Source organism: Oncorhynchus nerka, linkage group LG24 (assembly GCF_034236695.1).
Source record: "Oncorhynchus nerka isolate Pitt River linkage group LG24, Oner_Uvic_2.0, whole genome shotgun sequence".
NCBI lineage: Eukaryota > Metazoa > Chordata > Actinopteri > Salmoniformes > Salmonidae > Oncorhynchus > Oncorhynchus nerka.
Genome location: NC_088419.1, coordinates 76,785,055 through 76,802,734, shown reverse-complemented (window position 1 = coordinate 76,802,734; position 17,680 = coordinate 76,785,055). Strand labels below are relative to the sequence as shown.

The window sequence follows — 17,680 nt, the reverse complement described above, 5'->3', positions numbered from 1 at the left end:
CATTAGGCCTGTCATAATGTTTGCTCACAAAGATGTTGGATGAACACCTGGTTCATTATATGAATACACCCTAGAGATATTTCAGGAAAGTTAATGGAGATTCCTGTTCCATTTCCACAAGGAATGACCTTTGGGTAGCAGTGCAGCAACTTTGTGGTGACTCTATCAAAGTGTGTGTTTCCCCCTGCTGGTCCACATCCATAAACCTCTCCAATCCACTCTTTCTCCCATCCTATTAGTGGACCTTGCTTGGATCAAACAGCCTCCTCTAACCCTAACCTACAGTTAAGTCAACCCAACTATGGCTCTCCTATTTCTCCCTTAGACCTATGAATGGAGCATAGAAATTGTATGTTATGTCTTCACTGTTTTGTTGGAAGCTAAACTGGAAGCTAAGCTTATGATTTGGGCTAACCTATTTTCCAAGCTGTATTTTGTTGTATTTGTTGGTCAAAGTGGTAGCCATGGTTGTAGCCAGCAGCACAGTCTCATATACTGCTGCTCTTCCCTGGTTTTCCCTACAGTGGTCAACTAGCAACAATGTGGTATCTCCAATGTGATGTATACTATCTATGATATTGGTACTGTGGATGAGCTATGAGTGGTAAACATCAGTGGGAGATCCTGTACAGGTAATGGGATGTTGCTAACGCTAGTCCCTGACTCTCTCCCCTCGTCAGATCGCTCTGTTAAAGCTAGCGTCCCCTGGTACAGTGACTGGAGGGACACACTAACGGAACTCAGCACCTCCAAGCATTATACAGGTACCTGTACTCTCATCTCACCTGGCCTCACCCGACATAACCTCACAATATCTATGTAGGGGGTGGCCCTACCCCTCCACCTCTCTTCTTTCCCTTTACAGCTATCCCTCCCTCCGTTCTTCTTTCTCTCCGTAGCATAACTGTAAGAGACTGTCCCTCTCTCCTAACATCCTCCATTTTTATGGCCTTTCCTTGGTTGGTATATTGGTTCCATTGTGCCAGGCAAGCTCAATCAAGCACAGCTAATGTATTTGAAATGGTTTCAAATAGTATTTTACACCTATGTATGAGCGTTAGTAGCATATAACTCCTGCGTCCTTCTGTTCTCTCTCAATCAGCTTTAACCTGTGGTCCTCTCTGAAAAGTAAGGGATAGGAAATGATTATGGGTGACACATGGTTTGCTTGTTTGTTAACAAGGTACAAACTACGCTATTAAAACTATCAACTAATCATTCAGTAACTAATTTCAGGTTTGGCTAAATTGCCTTAGTACAAATATGGCACTAAATGAATTGTGCAGGACAGTGGACACATATTTACGCCGTTGTCTCTACATTTTCCAAAAACTGACCTAGTGTTGTCACGATATGCAATTTTTTATTTATTTTATACTTCGATATCTAGTTTAGTATCATAATACTCAATACCTGAACAATACTGGAATGATACCATGGCAACAAATAAAACATATTAGCTAAAGTCACAGAATAACCACTCGGCTTAATTTTTTGAAACATTGAACAATATGTTGATAACTAGTAGAATAAATAGAATATATTCTATATTCAGCAAAAAGAAAAATATATTTTTATATTTCTTATTTATCTGTTATTTTACCAGGTAAGTTGACAGAACACATTCTCATTTACAGCAATGACCTGGGGAATAGTTACAGGGGAGAGGAGGGGGATGAATGAGCCAATTGTAAACTGGGGATTATTAGGTGACCATGATGGTTTCAGGGCATTGGGTTATTTTTTTAGACCAGAGGAAAGAGTGCCTCCTACTGGCTCTCCAACACCTCTTCCAGCAGCATCTGGTCTCCAATCCAGGGACTGACAAGGACCAACCCTGCTTAGCTTCAGAAGCAAGCCAGCAGTGGAATGGCAAGAATATCAAAAATGTTAATTATGCAAAACCATATATGAGACTCAGCATACAAAATGTATTTACAAAAACTGAAATATAATTTGATACATATCAAGGTTAATCTTCTCATCTATGTCCATAATATAGTGTCAAATGACATTCTTTAGACCTAGGATTCATTACAGCTAACTATTTTGATGTATTAAATTAATAGTTACAAAATAAGAAATACTTTGAAGCTACTTTCTGAAGCTTCTATATTGTAATGGTCTACACGCAATAGAAATACAATGGAATTTACACAGCATAGTACATTTCACTTCCCAGGGTGCAATTCTCCACCCAGGGCTAGTGGCTACTGCTAGCAAGCCCAGTCTAAATATATTGCTGTCAAGTTATGAGTGCATTTCACATGATTTTTCACTTGTGTAATCGTATTATAATGCTCACATGAATGTCATGCTGAATATAGGCAGGTAGCCTAGTGTTTAGAGTGTTGGACTTATAAAGGTTGCAAGATCAAATCCCAGAGCTGATAAGGTAAAAATCTGTCGTTCTGCCCCTGAACAAGGCAGTTAACCCACAGTTCCTAGGCCGTCATTGAAAATAAGAATTTGTTCTTAACTGATTTGCCTAGTTAAATAAAGGTTTAAATATATATATATATATGTGTGTGTTCATGTCATTGTCACTCAAATAATTCAAACTTAGTAGAATAATGACAGTTACATTGCAAATGTCATGTGTAAAAAAAAAAAAATACATTTTTTGTCGTTTTAGAATGTTGATCTATGATCTCTCGCTTGCTTTTCAAAAGTTACTTGCGCTGTATGCATAAGCGCCGCCTGGCTTGAGACTGCCCCCTTGAAAAGATTCAGACAAATTACAAGACAGACTCGATCCTCTCAATTGGCATATGACGTGAGACACATTTGACAGATGTTCCTAAAGTAACACAAATTCTGGTACCAAACCATTTTTCATGTTCTAGTATCGAAAAAGTAGTGAAGTTTCGGTATATACCGTGCAGCACTAGACTGACCTCTGGTGGCTTTAGGTTCCCTTTCTCGTGATTTCTCTGCCATACAATGATTCATGTAAATGTCTTACTGCCTAATCTTTTTGGAAAATGGACTGGAGCCGTGCCCAGAGGTTTATAGGTTCATCTGCCTCATTGTGCTGTTGTGCCTGTGTTCTACTATAGTAAATGTACTGCTATATAACCAAATTATTGTTTTACTGGCAGTCTTGGTTTAAAGTTTCTCCATCCATATTCAGATTGAATCTAAGATTCGATGGTCTCTTTTGATTTGATTGTTGCTTCTTGCTGTGCTATTTATTTAGGCCTATATTTTTGTAGAGCTGACGAGAAGAGCTGTCCTCTGTCCAAATATATACGTGAGTCTGTCGGTTTTGGCTTCCACGCATAGAGCGAGACACCGGCAGCTCTGTACAGTTCCCTTATCAGTGGATCTAGTCCAAACACAGAGCCTGCTGTGTTTGTGTTGTGAAGAGCGAGAGAACCAGAGATGGTGGAATTACCAGGATGTAAGGGCACACCTTTTAAAGATCACTAGAGCTTTTTATTGTATGAGTTCTGATAGTGTTGTCTGCATACTGACTCCGGTACTATTTCCTCACTCATCCAGGTGTTACGTTACATAGGTATCTACACTTGCTTTGATCCTCATTGTCCTGTCAACATTACTGCCTGACGCTGGTTGTTCTTCTGACAATACTGGGTGTATCTCTTGATGACAAATATAGTCTGCAATAAGCAGCAAGATGTTCTCTGCATCTCAATGTGGTTTAAGATAAGAAGAATTGAGTGCTGGTAAAATCCTTCCTCTCTCATCTGGCTAATCATTCATTTATTTCTCTCCCTGAGTATCATTTGTTGCAGCTACACAATCAGACCCTTCAGCAATGTGTATGTGTGTGTCACTTCCCAGCCTCTCCTGTCTGGTTGAGCTGGGTGTGTATAGACCCCTGGGTACAGGTTTCAGGTGGTCTCTGCAGCTCCACTCTCTCAGGGTTGTGTTGCATGGAGGTGAGGTTAGAGTGATGTACTTGCTCTCATTTTGTTGTTGTCCTCTCTCCAGCCACGACTCCCTGGTTTGAGGCGTACAGGGAGAGCTTCCTCCAGTCAATGCCTGCCTCCGACCATGAGTTCCTCAACCACTACCTCGCCTGTATCCTTCTCTGCTTCAACATACTACAATAAACACTATGATCATGATAAATCAAATCTCAAAATCAAATCATTTCTAGGTAACAATTAAGTACCTGATTTTTTTTTTTATTACAACAAATTATATATTACCAGTGTGATCATATACAGTGCATTCGGTATACATATACAAAGTATTCAGACCCATTCCCTTTTTCCACATTTAGTTACGTTACAGCCTTATTCTAAAATGGATTAAATTAAAACAAATCCTCATCAATTTACACTATACCCCATACTGACGAAGTGAAAACACGTTTTTAGAAATTTTTGCAAACGTATTAAATCTTATTATCAGATACCTTATTTACATAAGTATTTAGACTATTTGCTATGAGACTGGAAATTGAGCTCCAGTGTATCCTGTTAACATTGATCATCCTTGATGTTTCTACAACTTTATTGGAGTCCACCTGTGGTAAATTCAATTGACTGGACATGATTTGGAAAGGCACACACCTGTCTATATTAGAGGTCGACCGATTGATTGTTCAATGCCGATACCGATTATTGGAGGACCAAAAAAAGCCGATACCGATTAATTGGCCCTTTTTAAAAATTTATTTTTTTAAACATTGGTAATAATGACAATTACAACAATACTGAATGACACTTATTTTAACTTGATATAATACATCAATAAAATCAATTTAGCCTCAAATAAATAATGAAACATGTTCAATTTGGTTTAAATAATGCAAAAACAAAGTGTTGGAGAAGAAAGTAAAAGTGCAATATGTGCCATGTAAGAAAGCTAACATTTAAGTTCCTTGCTCAGAACATGAGAACATACGAAAGCTGGTGGTTCCTTTTAACATGAGTCTTGTATATTCCCAGGTAAGAAGTTTTAGATTGTAGTTATTGTATTTCATATACCTTTGACTATTGGATGTTCTTATAGGCACTTTAGTATTGCCAGTGTAACAGTATAGCTTCCGTCCCTCTCCTCTTCCCTACCTGGGCTCGAACCAGGAACACAGCAGCGTTACCCATGCAGAGCAAGGGGAATAACTACTCCAAGTGTCAGTGAGTGACGTTTGAAACTCTATTAGCGCGCACCCCGCTAACTAGCTAGTCATTTCACATCGGTTACACCAGCCTAATCTCGGGTTGATGGGCTTGAAGTCATAAAAAGCGCTGTGCTTGAAGCACAGAAAAGAGCTGCTGGCAAAACGCACAAAAGTGCTGTTTGAATGAATGCTTACGAGCCTGCTGGTGCCTTCCATCGCTCAGTCAGACTGCTCTATCAAATCAGACTTAATTATAACTTAATAACACACAGAAATACGAGCCTAAGTTCATTAATATGGTCGAATCCGGAAACTATCATTTCGAAAACAAAACTTTTATTTCAGTGAAATACGGAACCGTTCTGTATTTTATCTAACGGGTGGCATCCATAAGTCTAAATATTCCTGTTATATTGTACAACCTTCAATGTTTTGTCATAATTACGTAAAATTCTGGCAAATTAGGCGGCCCAAACTGTTGCATATAACCTTACTCTGCGTGCAATGAACGCAAGAGAAGTGACACAATTTCACCTGGTTAATATTGGCTGCTAACCTGGATTTCTTTAAGCTAAATATGCAGGTTTAAAAATATATACTTCTGCGTATTGATTTTAAGAAAGGCATTGATGTTTATGGTTAGGTACACATTGGAGCAAGGACAGTCCTTTTTTGCGAATACGCACCGCATCAATTATATGCAACGCAGGACACGCTAGATAAACTAGTAATATCATCAACCATGTGTAGTTAACTAGTGATTATGATTGTGTTTTATAAGAAGTTAATGCTAGCTAGCAACTTACCTTGGCTTACTGCATTCGTGTAACAGGCAGGCTCCTCGTGGAGTGCAATGAGAGGCAGGTGGTTAGGGCGTTGGACTAGTAAGGTTGCAAGATTGAATCCCCGAGCTGACAAGGTGAAAATCTGTTGTTATGCACCTGAACAAGGCAGTTAACCCACCGTTCCTAGGCCATCATTGAAAATAAGAATGTGTTCTTAACTGACTTGCCTAGTTAAATAAAGATGTTAAGAAAAAATCTGCCAAATCGGTACATAAATACAGATTTCCGATTGTTATAAAAACTTGAAATCGGCCCTAATTAATCGGCCATTCCGATTTAATCAGTCTAGTCTATATAATGTCCCACAGTTGACAGTGCATGTCAGAGCAAAAAATAAGCCATGAGGTCGAAGGAATTGTCCATACTCTGTAGAGCTCCGAGACAGAATTGTGTCGAGTGACAGATCTGGGCAAGTGTCTGCAGCATTGAAGGTCCCCAAGAACACAATGGCCTCCATCATTATTAAATGGAAGAAGTTTGTAACCACCAAGAGTATTCTATTCCAGCTGGCTGCCTGGCCAAACTGAGCAATTGGGGGAGAAGGGCCTTGGTCAAGGAGGAGACCAAGAACTTGATGGTCACTCCGATAGAGTTCCTCTGTGGAGATGGGAGAAGGACAACCATCTCTGCAGCACTCCACCAATCAGACATTTTTGGTAGAGTGGCCAGATAGAAGCCACTCCTCAGTAAAAGGCACATGACAGCCCGCTTGGAGTTTTCCTAAAGGACTCAGACCATGAGAAACAAGATTCTCTGGTCTGGTGAAACCAAGATTGAACTCTTTGGCCTGAATGCCAATGGTCATGTCTGGAGGAAACCTGGTGCCATCCCTACAGAGAAGCATGGTGGTGGTAGCATCATGCTGTGGGGATGTTTTTCAGGGACTGGGAGACTGGTCAGGTTAGAGGGAAAGATGAACGGAGCAAAGTATGGAGATCCTTGATGAAAAACTGCTCCAGAGCACTCAGGACTTCAGACTTCCAACAGGACAACGACCCTAAGCACACAGCCAATGCAATGCAGGAATGGCTTCTGGACAAGTCTCTGAATGTCCTTGAGTGGCCTAGCCAGAGTCTGGAATTGAACCTGATCTAACATCTTCGGAGAGACCTGAAAATAGCTGTGCACGATGATCCCCATCCACCCTGACAGAGCTTGAGAGGGTCTGTAGAGAGGAATGGTAGAAACTCCCCAAATACAGGTGTGCCAAGCTTGTAGCGTCATAAACAAGAAGACTCGAGGCTGTAATTGCTGCTAAAGGTGCTTCAGCAAGGTACACTGAAAGGGTCTGCATGATTAATTATGTTATCTAATTGGCCTAGTTAAGTTTAGCAAAAGGTTTAGTCAAAACCTGTTTTTGCTTTGTCATTATGGGGTTATTGTGTGTAGATTGAGGGGTGGAGGACGATTTAATCAATTTTATAATCAGGTTGTAAAATAACAAAATGTGGGAAAAGTCAGGGGGTCAGTGATAATGCGTTGAGCCTACAGCCTACTGCACAACTCAGAACTATTTTTAAAGGTCTCAATATCAAATCAAAAGACTGTCTTTTCAAACAGCTCTTACACTAAAAGGGCATTATCATTTTTCCGTTTGTCACTCTCCAGCTATTTCCCCTTCTCTAATTTCATCCTCTCTCCCCACACTCCCTACTCATTCTCCTCTCCTTTTGCTGCTCTCGCCGCGCTACCCCCCCTCTCTCTCTGGTTGTGGTTCCTTGACTGGTGATTCCGCAGGTCTGTTGGTGGTGTCGTCCAGTGAGGCTGTACCAGTGGAGCAGTTCCTCAAGCTGTCTCAGGAGCAGCACATGATCCAACACAATGGAGAGTACACCAACCCCAAGTGGTTCATCCCCAACACACTCAAATACTACGTCCTCCTGCATGACATGAGCCAGGGGGACGAACAGAGGTGGGTAATAGACACACACGCACACACACTTGCATGCACACACACACACACGGTCTCTCGCTTTCTCTCGACAGCCAATATTACCTCAGCTCTTCTGTGTGTGTGTGTGGCCCTCTGCATCATTAGACCAAAGCAGTAAAGAGGAGGGTGTTGATTTTGTTCCCCACCGGCAGTTATGGAATCCTTTTATTTTTACCAGTACACAACCTTGAATTAAAACCTCACTATTAGCCTAACCTTGATCCATGAATGAACCAAGGGATGATTCATGTGGATTGAGAATGTATTTTTATAATAAAATAATGGCGGGATGTGAATCATTTGATTTGATTTTTCTGGCTGTAAAAATATTGCCGGATGCTGTTTACTGGTTTGGCTAAGTAGTAGCCTTTTTAAAATGTTAAATTCTCTATGAGTCTATGGATTCGTCTCTGTCCATTCGTACGTTTAAAAAATGACCGGGGGGGGGGGGGACTATAGATCTGTCTCTGTATGTTTGTTAGTCACACATGATATCTCAGACACCACTGGCCTGACTTGGACAAGCTTTGGGGAATGTTGCGTCTGCCATGGACAGTATAGAACAAGAAGGCCCGCACACTGTTAAAGCTCCCAGTTCTCCACTTTATTGACAACGTTTCGATCCGGAACGGATCTTCGTTAGGTGAAACAAACTGAGTGCTCATATCCCAAAATATACACATGTAACCTCACATGACCATTTCGGCTATGACGCATGGTGGGTGCAAAAAACAATTTGTCTGTAATAATTTAATAACAATGAGATGTGTACATGTGGTAGTTCCAAAAAATAATATATATACAGTGCCGTGTGAAAGTATTCGGCCCCCTTGAACTTTGTGACCTTTTGCCACATTTCAGGCTTCAAACATAAAGATATAAAACTGTATTTTTTTTGTGAAGAATCAACAACAAGTGGGACACAATCATGAAGTGGAATGACATTTATTGGATATTTCAAACTTTTTTTAACAAATCAAAAAACTGAAAAATTGGGCGTGCAAAATTATTCAGCCCCCTTAAGTTAATACTTTGTAGCGCCACCTTTTGCTGCGATTACAGCTGTATGTCGCTTGGGGTATGTCTCTCAGTTTTGCACATCGAGAGACTGACATTTTTTCCCATTCCTCCTTGCAAAACAGCTCGAGCTCAGTGAGGTTGGATGGAGAGCATTTGTGAACAGCAGTTTTCAGTTCTTTCCACAGATTCTCGATTGGATTCAGGTCTGGACTTTGACTTGGCCATTCTAACTCCTGGATATGTTTATTTTTGAACCGTTCCATTGTAGATTTTGCTTTATGTTTTGGATCATTGTCTTGTTGGAAGACAAATCTCCGTCCCAGTCTCAGGTCTTTTGCAGACTCCATCAGGTTTTCTTCCAGAATGGTCCTGTATTTGGCTCCATCCATCTTCCCATCAATTTTAACCATCTTCCCTGTCCCTGCTGAAGAAAAGCAGGCCCAAACCATGATGCTGCCACCACCATGTTTGACAGTGGGGATGGTGTGTTCGGGGTGATGAACTGTGTTGCTTTTACGCCAAACATAACGTTTTGCATTGTTGCCAAAAAGTTCAATTTTGGTTTCATCTGACCAGAGCACCTTCTTCCACATGTTTGGTGTGTCTCCCAGGTGGCTTGTGGCAAACTTTAAACAACACTTTTTATGGATATCTTTAAGAAATGGCTTTCTTCTTGCCACTCTTCCATAAAGGCCAGATTTGTGCAATATACGACTGATTGTTGTCCTATGGACAGAGTCTCCCACCTCAGCTGTAGATCTCTGCAGTTCATCCAGAGTGATCATGGGCCTCTTGGCTGCATCTCTAATCAGTCTTCTCCTTGTATGAGCTGAAAGTTTAGAGGGACGGCCAGGTCTTGGTAGATTTGCAGTGGTCTGATACTCCTTCCATTTCAATATTATCGCTTGCACAGTGCTCCTTGGGATGTTTAAAGCTTGGGAAATCTTTTTGTATCCAAATCCGGCTTTAAACTTCTTCACAACAGTATCTCGGACCTGCCTGGTGTGTTCCTTGTTCTTCATGATGCTCTCTGCGCTTTTAACGGACCTCTGAGACTATCACAGTGCAGGTGCATTTATACGGAGACTTGATTACACACAGGTGGATTGTATTTATCACCATTAGTCATTTAGGTCAACATTGGATCATTCAGAGATCCTCACTGAACTTCTGGAGAGAGTTTGCTGCACTGAAAGTAAAGGGGCTGAATAATTTAGCACGCCCAATTTTTCAGTTTTTGATTTGTTAAAAAAGTTTGAAATATCCAATAAATGTCATTCCACTTCATGATTGTGTCCCACTTGTTGTTGATTCTTCACAAAAAAATACAGTTTTATATCTTTATGTTTGAAGCCTGAAATGTGGCAAAAGGTCGCAAAGTTCAAGGGGGCCGAATACTTTCGCAAGGCACTGTATATACACTGCTCAAAAAAATAAAGGGAACACTTAAACAACACAATGTAACTCCAAGTCAATCACACTTCTGTGAAATCGAACTGTCCACCTAGGAAGCAACACTGATTGACAATAAATTTCACATGCTGTTGTGCAAATGGAATAGACAACAGGTGGAAATTATAGGCATTTAGCAAGACACCCCCAATAAAGGAGTGGTTCTGCAGGTGGGGACCACAGACCACTTCTCAGTTCCTATTCTTCCTGGCTGATGGTTTGGTCACTTTTGAATGCTGGCGGCTACAACCCACACAAGTGGCTCAGGTAGTGCAGCTCATCCAGGATGGCACATCAATGCGAGATGTGGCAAGAAGGTTTGCTGTGTCTGTCAGCGTAGTGTCCAGAGCATGGAGGCGCTACCAGGAGACAGGCCAGTACATCAGGAGACGTGGAGGAGGCCGTAGGAGGGCAACAACCCAGCAGCAGGACCGCTACCTCCGACTTTGTACAAGGAGGAGCAGGAGGAGCACTGCCAGAGCCCTGCAAAATGACCTCCAGCAGGCCACAAATGTGCATGTCTGCTCAAACGGTCAGAAACAGACTCCATGAGGGTGGTATGAGGTCCCAATGTCCACAGGTGGGTGTTGTGCTTACAGCCCAACACTGTGCAGGACGTTTGGCATTTGCCAGAGAACACCAAGATTGGCAAATTCGCACCTGGCGCCCTGTGCTCTTCACAGATGAAAGCAGGTTCACACTGAGCACATGTGACAGTCTGGAGACGCCGTGGAGAACGCTCTGCTGCCTGCAACATCCTCCAGCATGACCGGTTTGGCGGTGGGTCAGTCATGGTGTGGGGTGGCATTTCTTTGGGGGGCCACACAGCCCTCCATGTGCTCGCCAGAGGTAGCCTGACTGCCATTAGGTACCGAGATGAGATCCTCAGACCCCTTGTGAGACCATATGCTGGTGCGGTTGGCCCTGGGTTCCTCCTAATGCAAGACAATACTAGACCTCATGTGGCTGGAGTGTGTCAGCAGTTCCTGCAAGAGGAAGGCATTGATGCTATGGACTGGCCCGCCCGTTCCCCAGACCTGAATCCAATTGAGCACATCTGGGACATCATGTCTCGCTCCATCCACCAACGCCACGTAGCCCCACAGACTGTCCAGGAGTTGGCGGATGCTTTTGTCCAGGTCTGGGAGGAGATCCCTCAGGAGACCATCCGCCACCTCATCAGGAGCATGCCCAGGCGTTGTAGGGAGGTCATACAGGCACGTGGAGGCCACACACACTACTGAGCCTCATTTTGACTTGTTTTAAGGACATTACATCAAAGTTGGATCAGCCTGTAGTGTGGTTTTCCACTTTAATTTTGATTGTGACTTCAAATCCAGACCTCCATGGGTTGATAAATTTGATTTCCATTGATAATTTTGGTGTGATTTTGTTGTCAGCACATTCAACTATGTAAAGGAAAAAGTATTTAATAAGAATATTTCATTCATTCAGATCTAGGATGTGTTATTTTAGTGTTCCCTTTATTTTTTTTGAGCAGTGTGTGTATGTATATATACTTGATTTCCACTTTATTTTACCACTGCTTTAAACTGTTAATGTGTCATTCTTAGCCTGTCATTGTAATTGTATATATTTTTTTCTTTTGTGCTCTCAGAGCTGACTCTGTGTATGAGGATATGAAGCAGAGGTATGGTTCTCAGGGTTGTTACCTTCTGAAGATCAACTCTCGTACAGCAGCAGCAGGAACAGATGAACAGATACCGGACCCATGGAGCCAGTACCTTAACAAGAGCAGTCTGCAAAGCCAGGTACGGTAGAGCCCAGCCACAGTTTTCCAAGTATCTAATTCAGTGATCACCAACCGGTCGACCCGTTCAACTTGTCGATCTTCAAGGTATTTCTTGTCGATTGCCAAACATTTCTGTAAAACCAGAGGCGGCGCTCCTAGTGGCCGGAGACTTTAATGCAGGGAAAGTTAAATCAGGCTTACCAAATTTCCATCAACATGTTAAATGTGCAACCAGAGGGAAAACAATTCTTGATCACCTGTACTCCACACATAGAGACGCGGCCGGTTTTGCTATCACAGACTGGAACATGTTCCGGGATTCTTCCGATGGCATTGAGGAGTACACCACATCAGTCACTGGCTTTATCAATAAGTGCATTGAGGACGTCGTCCCCACAATGACTACGGACATACGCCAATCAGAAGCCATGTATTACAGACAACATTCGCACTGAGCTAAAGGGTAGAGCTGCCGCTTTCAAGGTGCTGGACTCTAACCCGGAAGCTTACAAGAAACCCTGCTATGCCCTGCGACGACTCATCAAACAGGCAAAGCATCAATACAGGAGTAAGATTTAATCATACTACACCGGCTCTGACGCTCGTCTTATGTGGCAGGTCTTGCAAACTATTAGACTACAAAAGGAAGCACAGCTGCGAGCTTCCCAGTGACGCAAGCCTGCCAGACGAGCTAAATCACTTCTATGCTCGCTTTGAGGCAAGCAACACTGAGGCATGCATGAGATCAGCTGTTCCAGGCGACTGTGTGATCACGCTCTCCATAGCCGACCTGTGTAAGACCTTTAAACAGGTCAACATACACAAGGCTGCGGGGCCAGACGGATTACCAGGACGTGTGCTGACCAACTGGCAGGTGTCTTCACTGACATTTTCAACATGTCCCTGATTGAGTCTGTAATACCAACATGTTTCAAGCAGACCACCACAGTCCCTGTGCCCAAAAACAAAAAGGCAACCTGCCTAAATGACTACAGACCCGTGGCACTCACGTCTGTAGCCATGAAGTGCTTTGAAAGGTTGGTAATGGCTCACATCAACACCATTATCCCAGAAACCCTAGACACACTCCAATTTGCATACAGCCCAAACAGATCCAAAGATGATGCTGTCTCTATTGCACTCCACACTGCCCTTTCCCACCTGGACAAAAGGAACACCTATGTGAGAATGCTATTTATTGATTACAGCTCCGCGTTCAACACCATAGTGCCCTCAAAGCTCATCACTAAGCTAAGGATCCTGGGACTACACACCTCCCTCTGCAACTGGATCCTGGACTTCCTGACGGGCCGCCCCCAGTTGGTGAGAGTAGGTATCAACACATCTGCCACGCTGATCCTCAACACTGGAGTTCCCCAGGGGTGCGTGCTCAGTCACCTCCTGTACTCCCTGTTCACCCACGACTGCATGGCCAGGCACGACTCCAACACCATCATTAAGTTTGCTGACGACACAACAGTGGTAGGCCTGATCACCGACAACGACGAGACTGCCTATAGGGAGGAATCCAGACCTGGCCAACCCCAACCCCTCTTTTTACACTGCTGCCACTCTCTGTTTATCATCTGTGCATAGTCACTTTAACTATACATTCATGTACATACTACCTCAATTTCGCTGACCAACCAGTGCTCCTGCACTTTGGCTAACCGGGCGATCTGCATTGTGTCCCACTCACCACCCGCCCTTTTACACTACTGCTACTCTCTGTTCATCATATTTGCATAGTCACTTTAACCATAGGTACATACTACCTCAATAAGCCTGACTAACCGGTCTGTTTGTAGCCTCGCTACTTTTATAGCCTCGCTACTGTATATAGCCTGTCTTTTTACTGTTTTATTTCTTTACCTGCCTACAGTGGGGAGAACAAGTATTTGATACACTGCCGATTTTGCAGGTTTTCCTACTTACAAAGCATGTAGAGGTCTGTAATTTTTGTGTGGACAGGTGTCTTTTATACAGGTAATGAGTTCAAACAGGTGCAGCTAATATAGGTAATGAGTGGAGAACAGGAGGGCTTCTTAAAGAAAAACTAACAGGTCTGTGAGCCGTAATTCTTACTGGTTGGTAGGTGATCAAATACTTATGTCATGCAATAAAATGCAAATGTAATTACTTAAAAATCATACAATGTGATTTTCTGGATTATTTATTTAGATTCCGTCTATCACAGTTGAAGTGTACCTATGATACAAATTACATACCTCTACATGCTTTGTAAGTAGGAAACACTGCCGATTTAGCAGGTTATCAAATACTTGTTCTCCCCACTATATAGTTCACCTAATACCTTTTTTGCACTATTGGTTAGAGCCTGTAAGTAAGCATTTCACTGTAAGGTCTACTACACCTGTTGTATTGAGCGCACGTGACAAACTGATTTGATTTAAAAAACCCAAAGATAAAGCCTTGTGTTCATATTTTTTTCTATTAGTCTCTTGTTGGTGGAAGGTGCAGCCAATTTCGCTGCCCTGCGCCGTGTAGTCAAACTGTACCGGGTAGGCGAACTGTACCTGTCTGAAGGTACAAACTCTGCCTTTTTGCTGGACTTGGAGAGGAAATCCAGTCCACTATGCCTCCGCTGGCCAATCAGATTGCTCAGATAACCGAGTCTGCAGTAACGTAGCAGGCATAAAAGAAAGCTACGGCAAAATTGATACCGTGAGATTTCAAAACGTTTACAACCATGACTAGAGAGAGACTGTTAACGAATACAGCAGAGCTGCTGTTTTTGAGTGAGTTCATGTTTAATTTCTTACTCAGCACTGTCAACACGTATTCAACACTTTTATAAGCCATAAAATGCATGTTCTTCCTATTTCCACTCAGTGCTACAACAAGCAGTGCAGCAGTAATGAACGAGTAGGAAAGTGTATCTATAAGCTTGCGTTATTAATATCAAGGAATATTTAACTTTCTCTCTTAATTGACGTAACAACATGAATTTGTCCATGAGGCAGAAGTAATGCGGTGCGACTCGTTTCACCATAAGCTGGAAGACGGTGTACCTTTGGTCAGTGGAGGAAAAGGAGATTAAGCGGAGGGATGTTGAGAGACGGTCCCTCAGTCTGCTGCTCTCTCCCTCCGCTGAGGCTGACCATCAGATGCAGGCACCATCAGCCTAGTAAAATAAAAATGTAATTATTTAAATGTATCCTTACTCAGATGTGCCTCACAAGTAATACAACAATGGATCTATTACCGGTGTGATCATATAGCCTACCTCAAATTTTGAAATGTAATTTTAACAAAATGTCCCAAACAACAATGCATTGGCAGGTAAATTCAAGCAAAGCAAAGTATGTGGTGTTAATGTATTGGGCCTATAGCTTAGTGCACAAACCTCATTGCTACAGTACTGTTTTATTTGTATTATATATATATTTTTTTTTAATTTGACCCCTTCTCCCCAATTTCATATTATCCAATTGTTTTTAGTAGCTACTATCTTGTCTCATCGCTACAACTCCCGTACGAGCTCGGGAGAGACGAAGGTTGAAAGTCATGCGTCCTCCGATACACAACCCAACCAAGCCGCACTGCTTCTTAACAGAGTGCCATCCAACCCGGAAGCCAGCCACACCAATGTGTCGGAGGAAACACCGTGCACCTGGCAACCTTGGTTAGCGCGCACTCCGCCCTGCCCGCCACAGGAGTCACTGGTGCGCAATGAGACAAGGATTTCCCTACCGGCCTAACCCAGACGACACTAGGTTGGTGACCACTGATCTAATTGTCAGTTGCTAATGTACGGTATCAGATAACTGACCATACCATTGTCGGGTTCATTAGGACACTTGGAAAAGGAGTGTAGCTTATTATACAAGTTCAGTTAGTACCTTCCCATTTTACTCAGTTTCTGAGAACTTTCTTCTTGAGCTGACCAATAAATTGGTCAGCCATTCACAGAAATATTTGTGTCGGTCTATATTACGCTGATATTATATACATATGGAATGAACAAATACGTTTGCGGTTATTTTTTGAATTTTTTCTTATGCCATTTTCAGTTGAAATATATAGCCAGTATATTTTATATGGAATAACTGTAATTTACTTCATGGTTTCAGTAAGAAAACAGTTTTGTAATGAACTCCTAGTGTATGCTTGTCGTAACAAGCTCTCATTGTGAGTTTGCCATGAATAGCTCTTTACATGACCTTGTTGTAAAGCACTGTAGTGAATCTACTCAATACAAATGCTGATTCTAACATCTAGTGGTGATATCATGAACTGCATCTTATTGGGTTTCACTGCATTCTTATTGAACAGTTTAGTTTAAGGTTTACTTTGTAACAAAGTTCAATTCATTCAGCCCTCGTGTATTAGGATACTTGTGGTGCTTCAGTACAAACACTTACGCATTTTTATCCAGTGCCATAGATATACAAATCTTTAGGTTTACCTAAGAAGGTAAACTGACCAAGTGTTTTATATTTATAGAGGATATACAGTGCATTCAGAAAATTATTCTTAAATAATGTTCATTTTAATTTTTAGTTACTAAATTATAATTTATCTGTTAATCATTTGGACCACAATTTGTGATAAAGGCCTTTTTTTTCATTACACCAAAAATAAAGACATACAGTACCAGTCAAAAGTGTGGACTCCGACTCATTGCAGGGTTTTTCTTTATTTTTCTACATTGTAGAATAATATTGAAGACATCAAAACTATGAAATAACACACATGGAATCATGTAGTAACCAAAAAAGTGTTTTAAAAAAAAGAGGTGCCACCCTTTGCCTTGATGACAGCTTTGCACACTCTTGACATTCTCTACCAGCTTCACAAGGAATGCTTTTCCAACAGTCTTGAAGGAGTTCCCACATCTGCTGAGCACTTTTTGGCTGCTTTTCCTTCACTCTGCGGTCCAACTCATCCCAAACCATCGATATTGGGTTGATGTCCGGTGATTGTGGAAGCCAGGTCATCTGATGCAGCGCTCCATCACTCTTCTTTGTCAAATAGCCCTTACACAGCCTGGAGGTGTGTGTTATGTAATTTTTCCTGTTGAAAAACAAATGATAGGATGGCGTAACGCTGGTGTGGTAGCAATGCTGGTTAAGTGTTCCTTGAATTATAAATAAATCACTGACAATATTACCAGCAATTCACCATCACACCACCTCCTTGCTTCATGGAAGGAACCACACATGAGATCATCCATTCAGCTACTCTGCATCTCACAATGCACTGTGGTTGGAACTAAACATTTCTAATTTGAACTCATCATACCAAAGGACAGATTTCCACCGGTCTAATGTCCATTGTTAGTGTTTCTTGTCCCAAACAAGTTTCTTCTTCTTATTGGTGTCCTTTAGTAGTGGTGTCTTTGCAGCATTTTGACCATGAAGGCCTGATTCATGCATTCTCCTCTGAACAGTTGATGTTGAGATGTGTCTGTTACTTGAACTCTCTGAAACATTTATTTGGGCTGCATTTTCTTTGGCTGGTGACTCTGAACTTATCCTCTCCAGAGGTTACTCTGTCTTTCTTTACTGTGGCGGTCCTCATGAGAGCCATTTTCACCATAGCGCTTGATTGTTTTTGCG

General features: G+C 42.1%; 1 protein-coding gene across 6 annotated transcripts in view; it reads left to right on the top strand.

The window, feature by feature from the left end:
• The window catches only part of trappc8 (trafficking protein particle complex subunit 8), a 99,235-nt gene that overhangs the window by 13,022 nt on the left and 68,533 nt on the right, over positions 1-17,680 (top strand). For 3 of the 6 annotated variants that reach the window (XM_029633125.2, XM_029633130.2, XM_029633131.2), the window contains exons 3-7: positions 240-284; positions 681-764; positions 3,958-4,047; positions 7,678-7,852; positions 11,964-12,117. In XM_029633125.2, coding sequence (XP_029488985.2) covers positions 240-284; positions 681-764; positions 3,958-4,047; positions 7,678-7,852; positions 11,964-12,117 — 548 coding nt within the window. The remainder of the gene's footprint in view (positions 1-239; positions 285-680; positions 765-3,957; positions 4,048-7,677; positions 7,853-11,963; positions 12,118-17,680) is intronic. The other 3 variants (XM_029633126.2, XM_029633127.2, XM_029633129.2) reach the window with 3 other exon arrangements.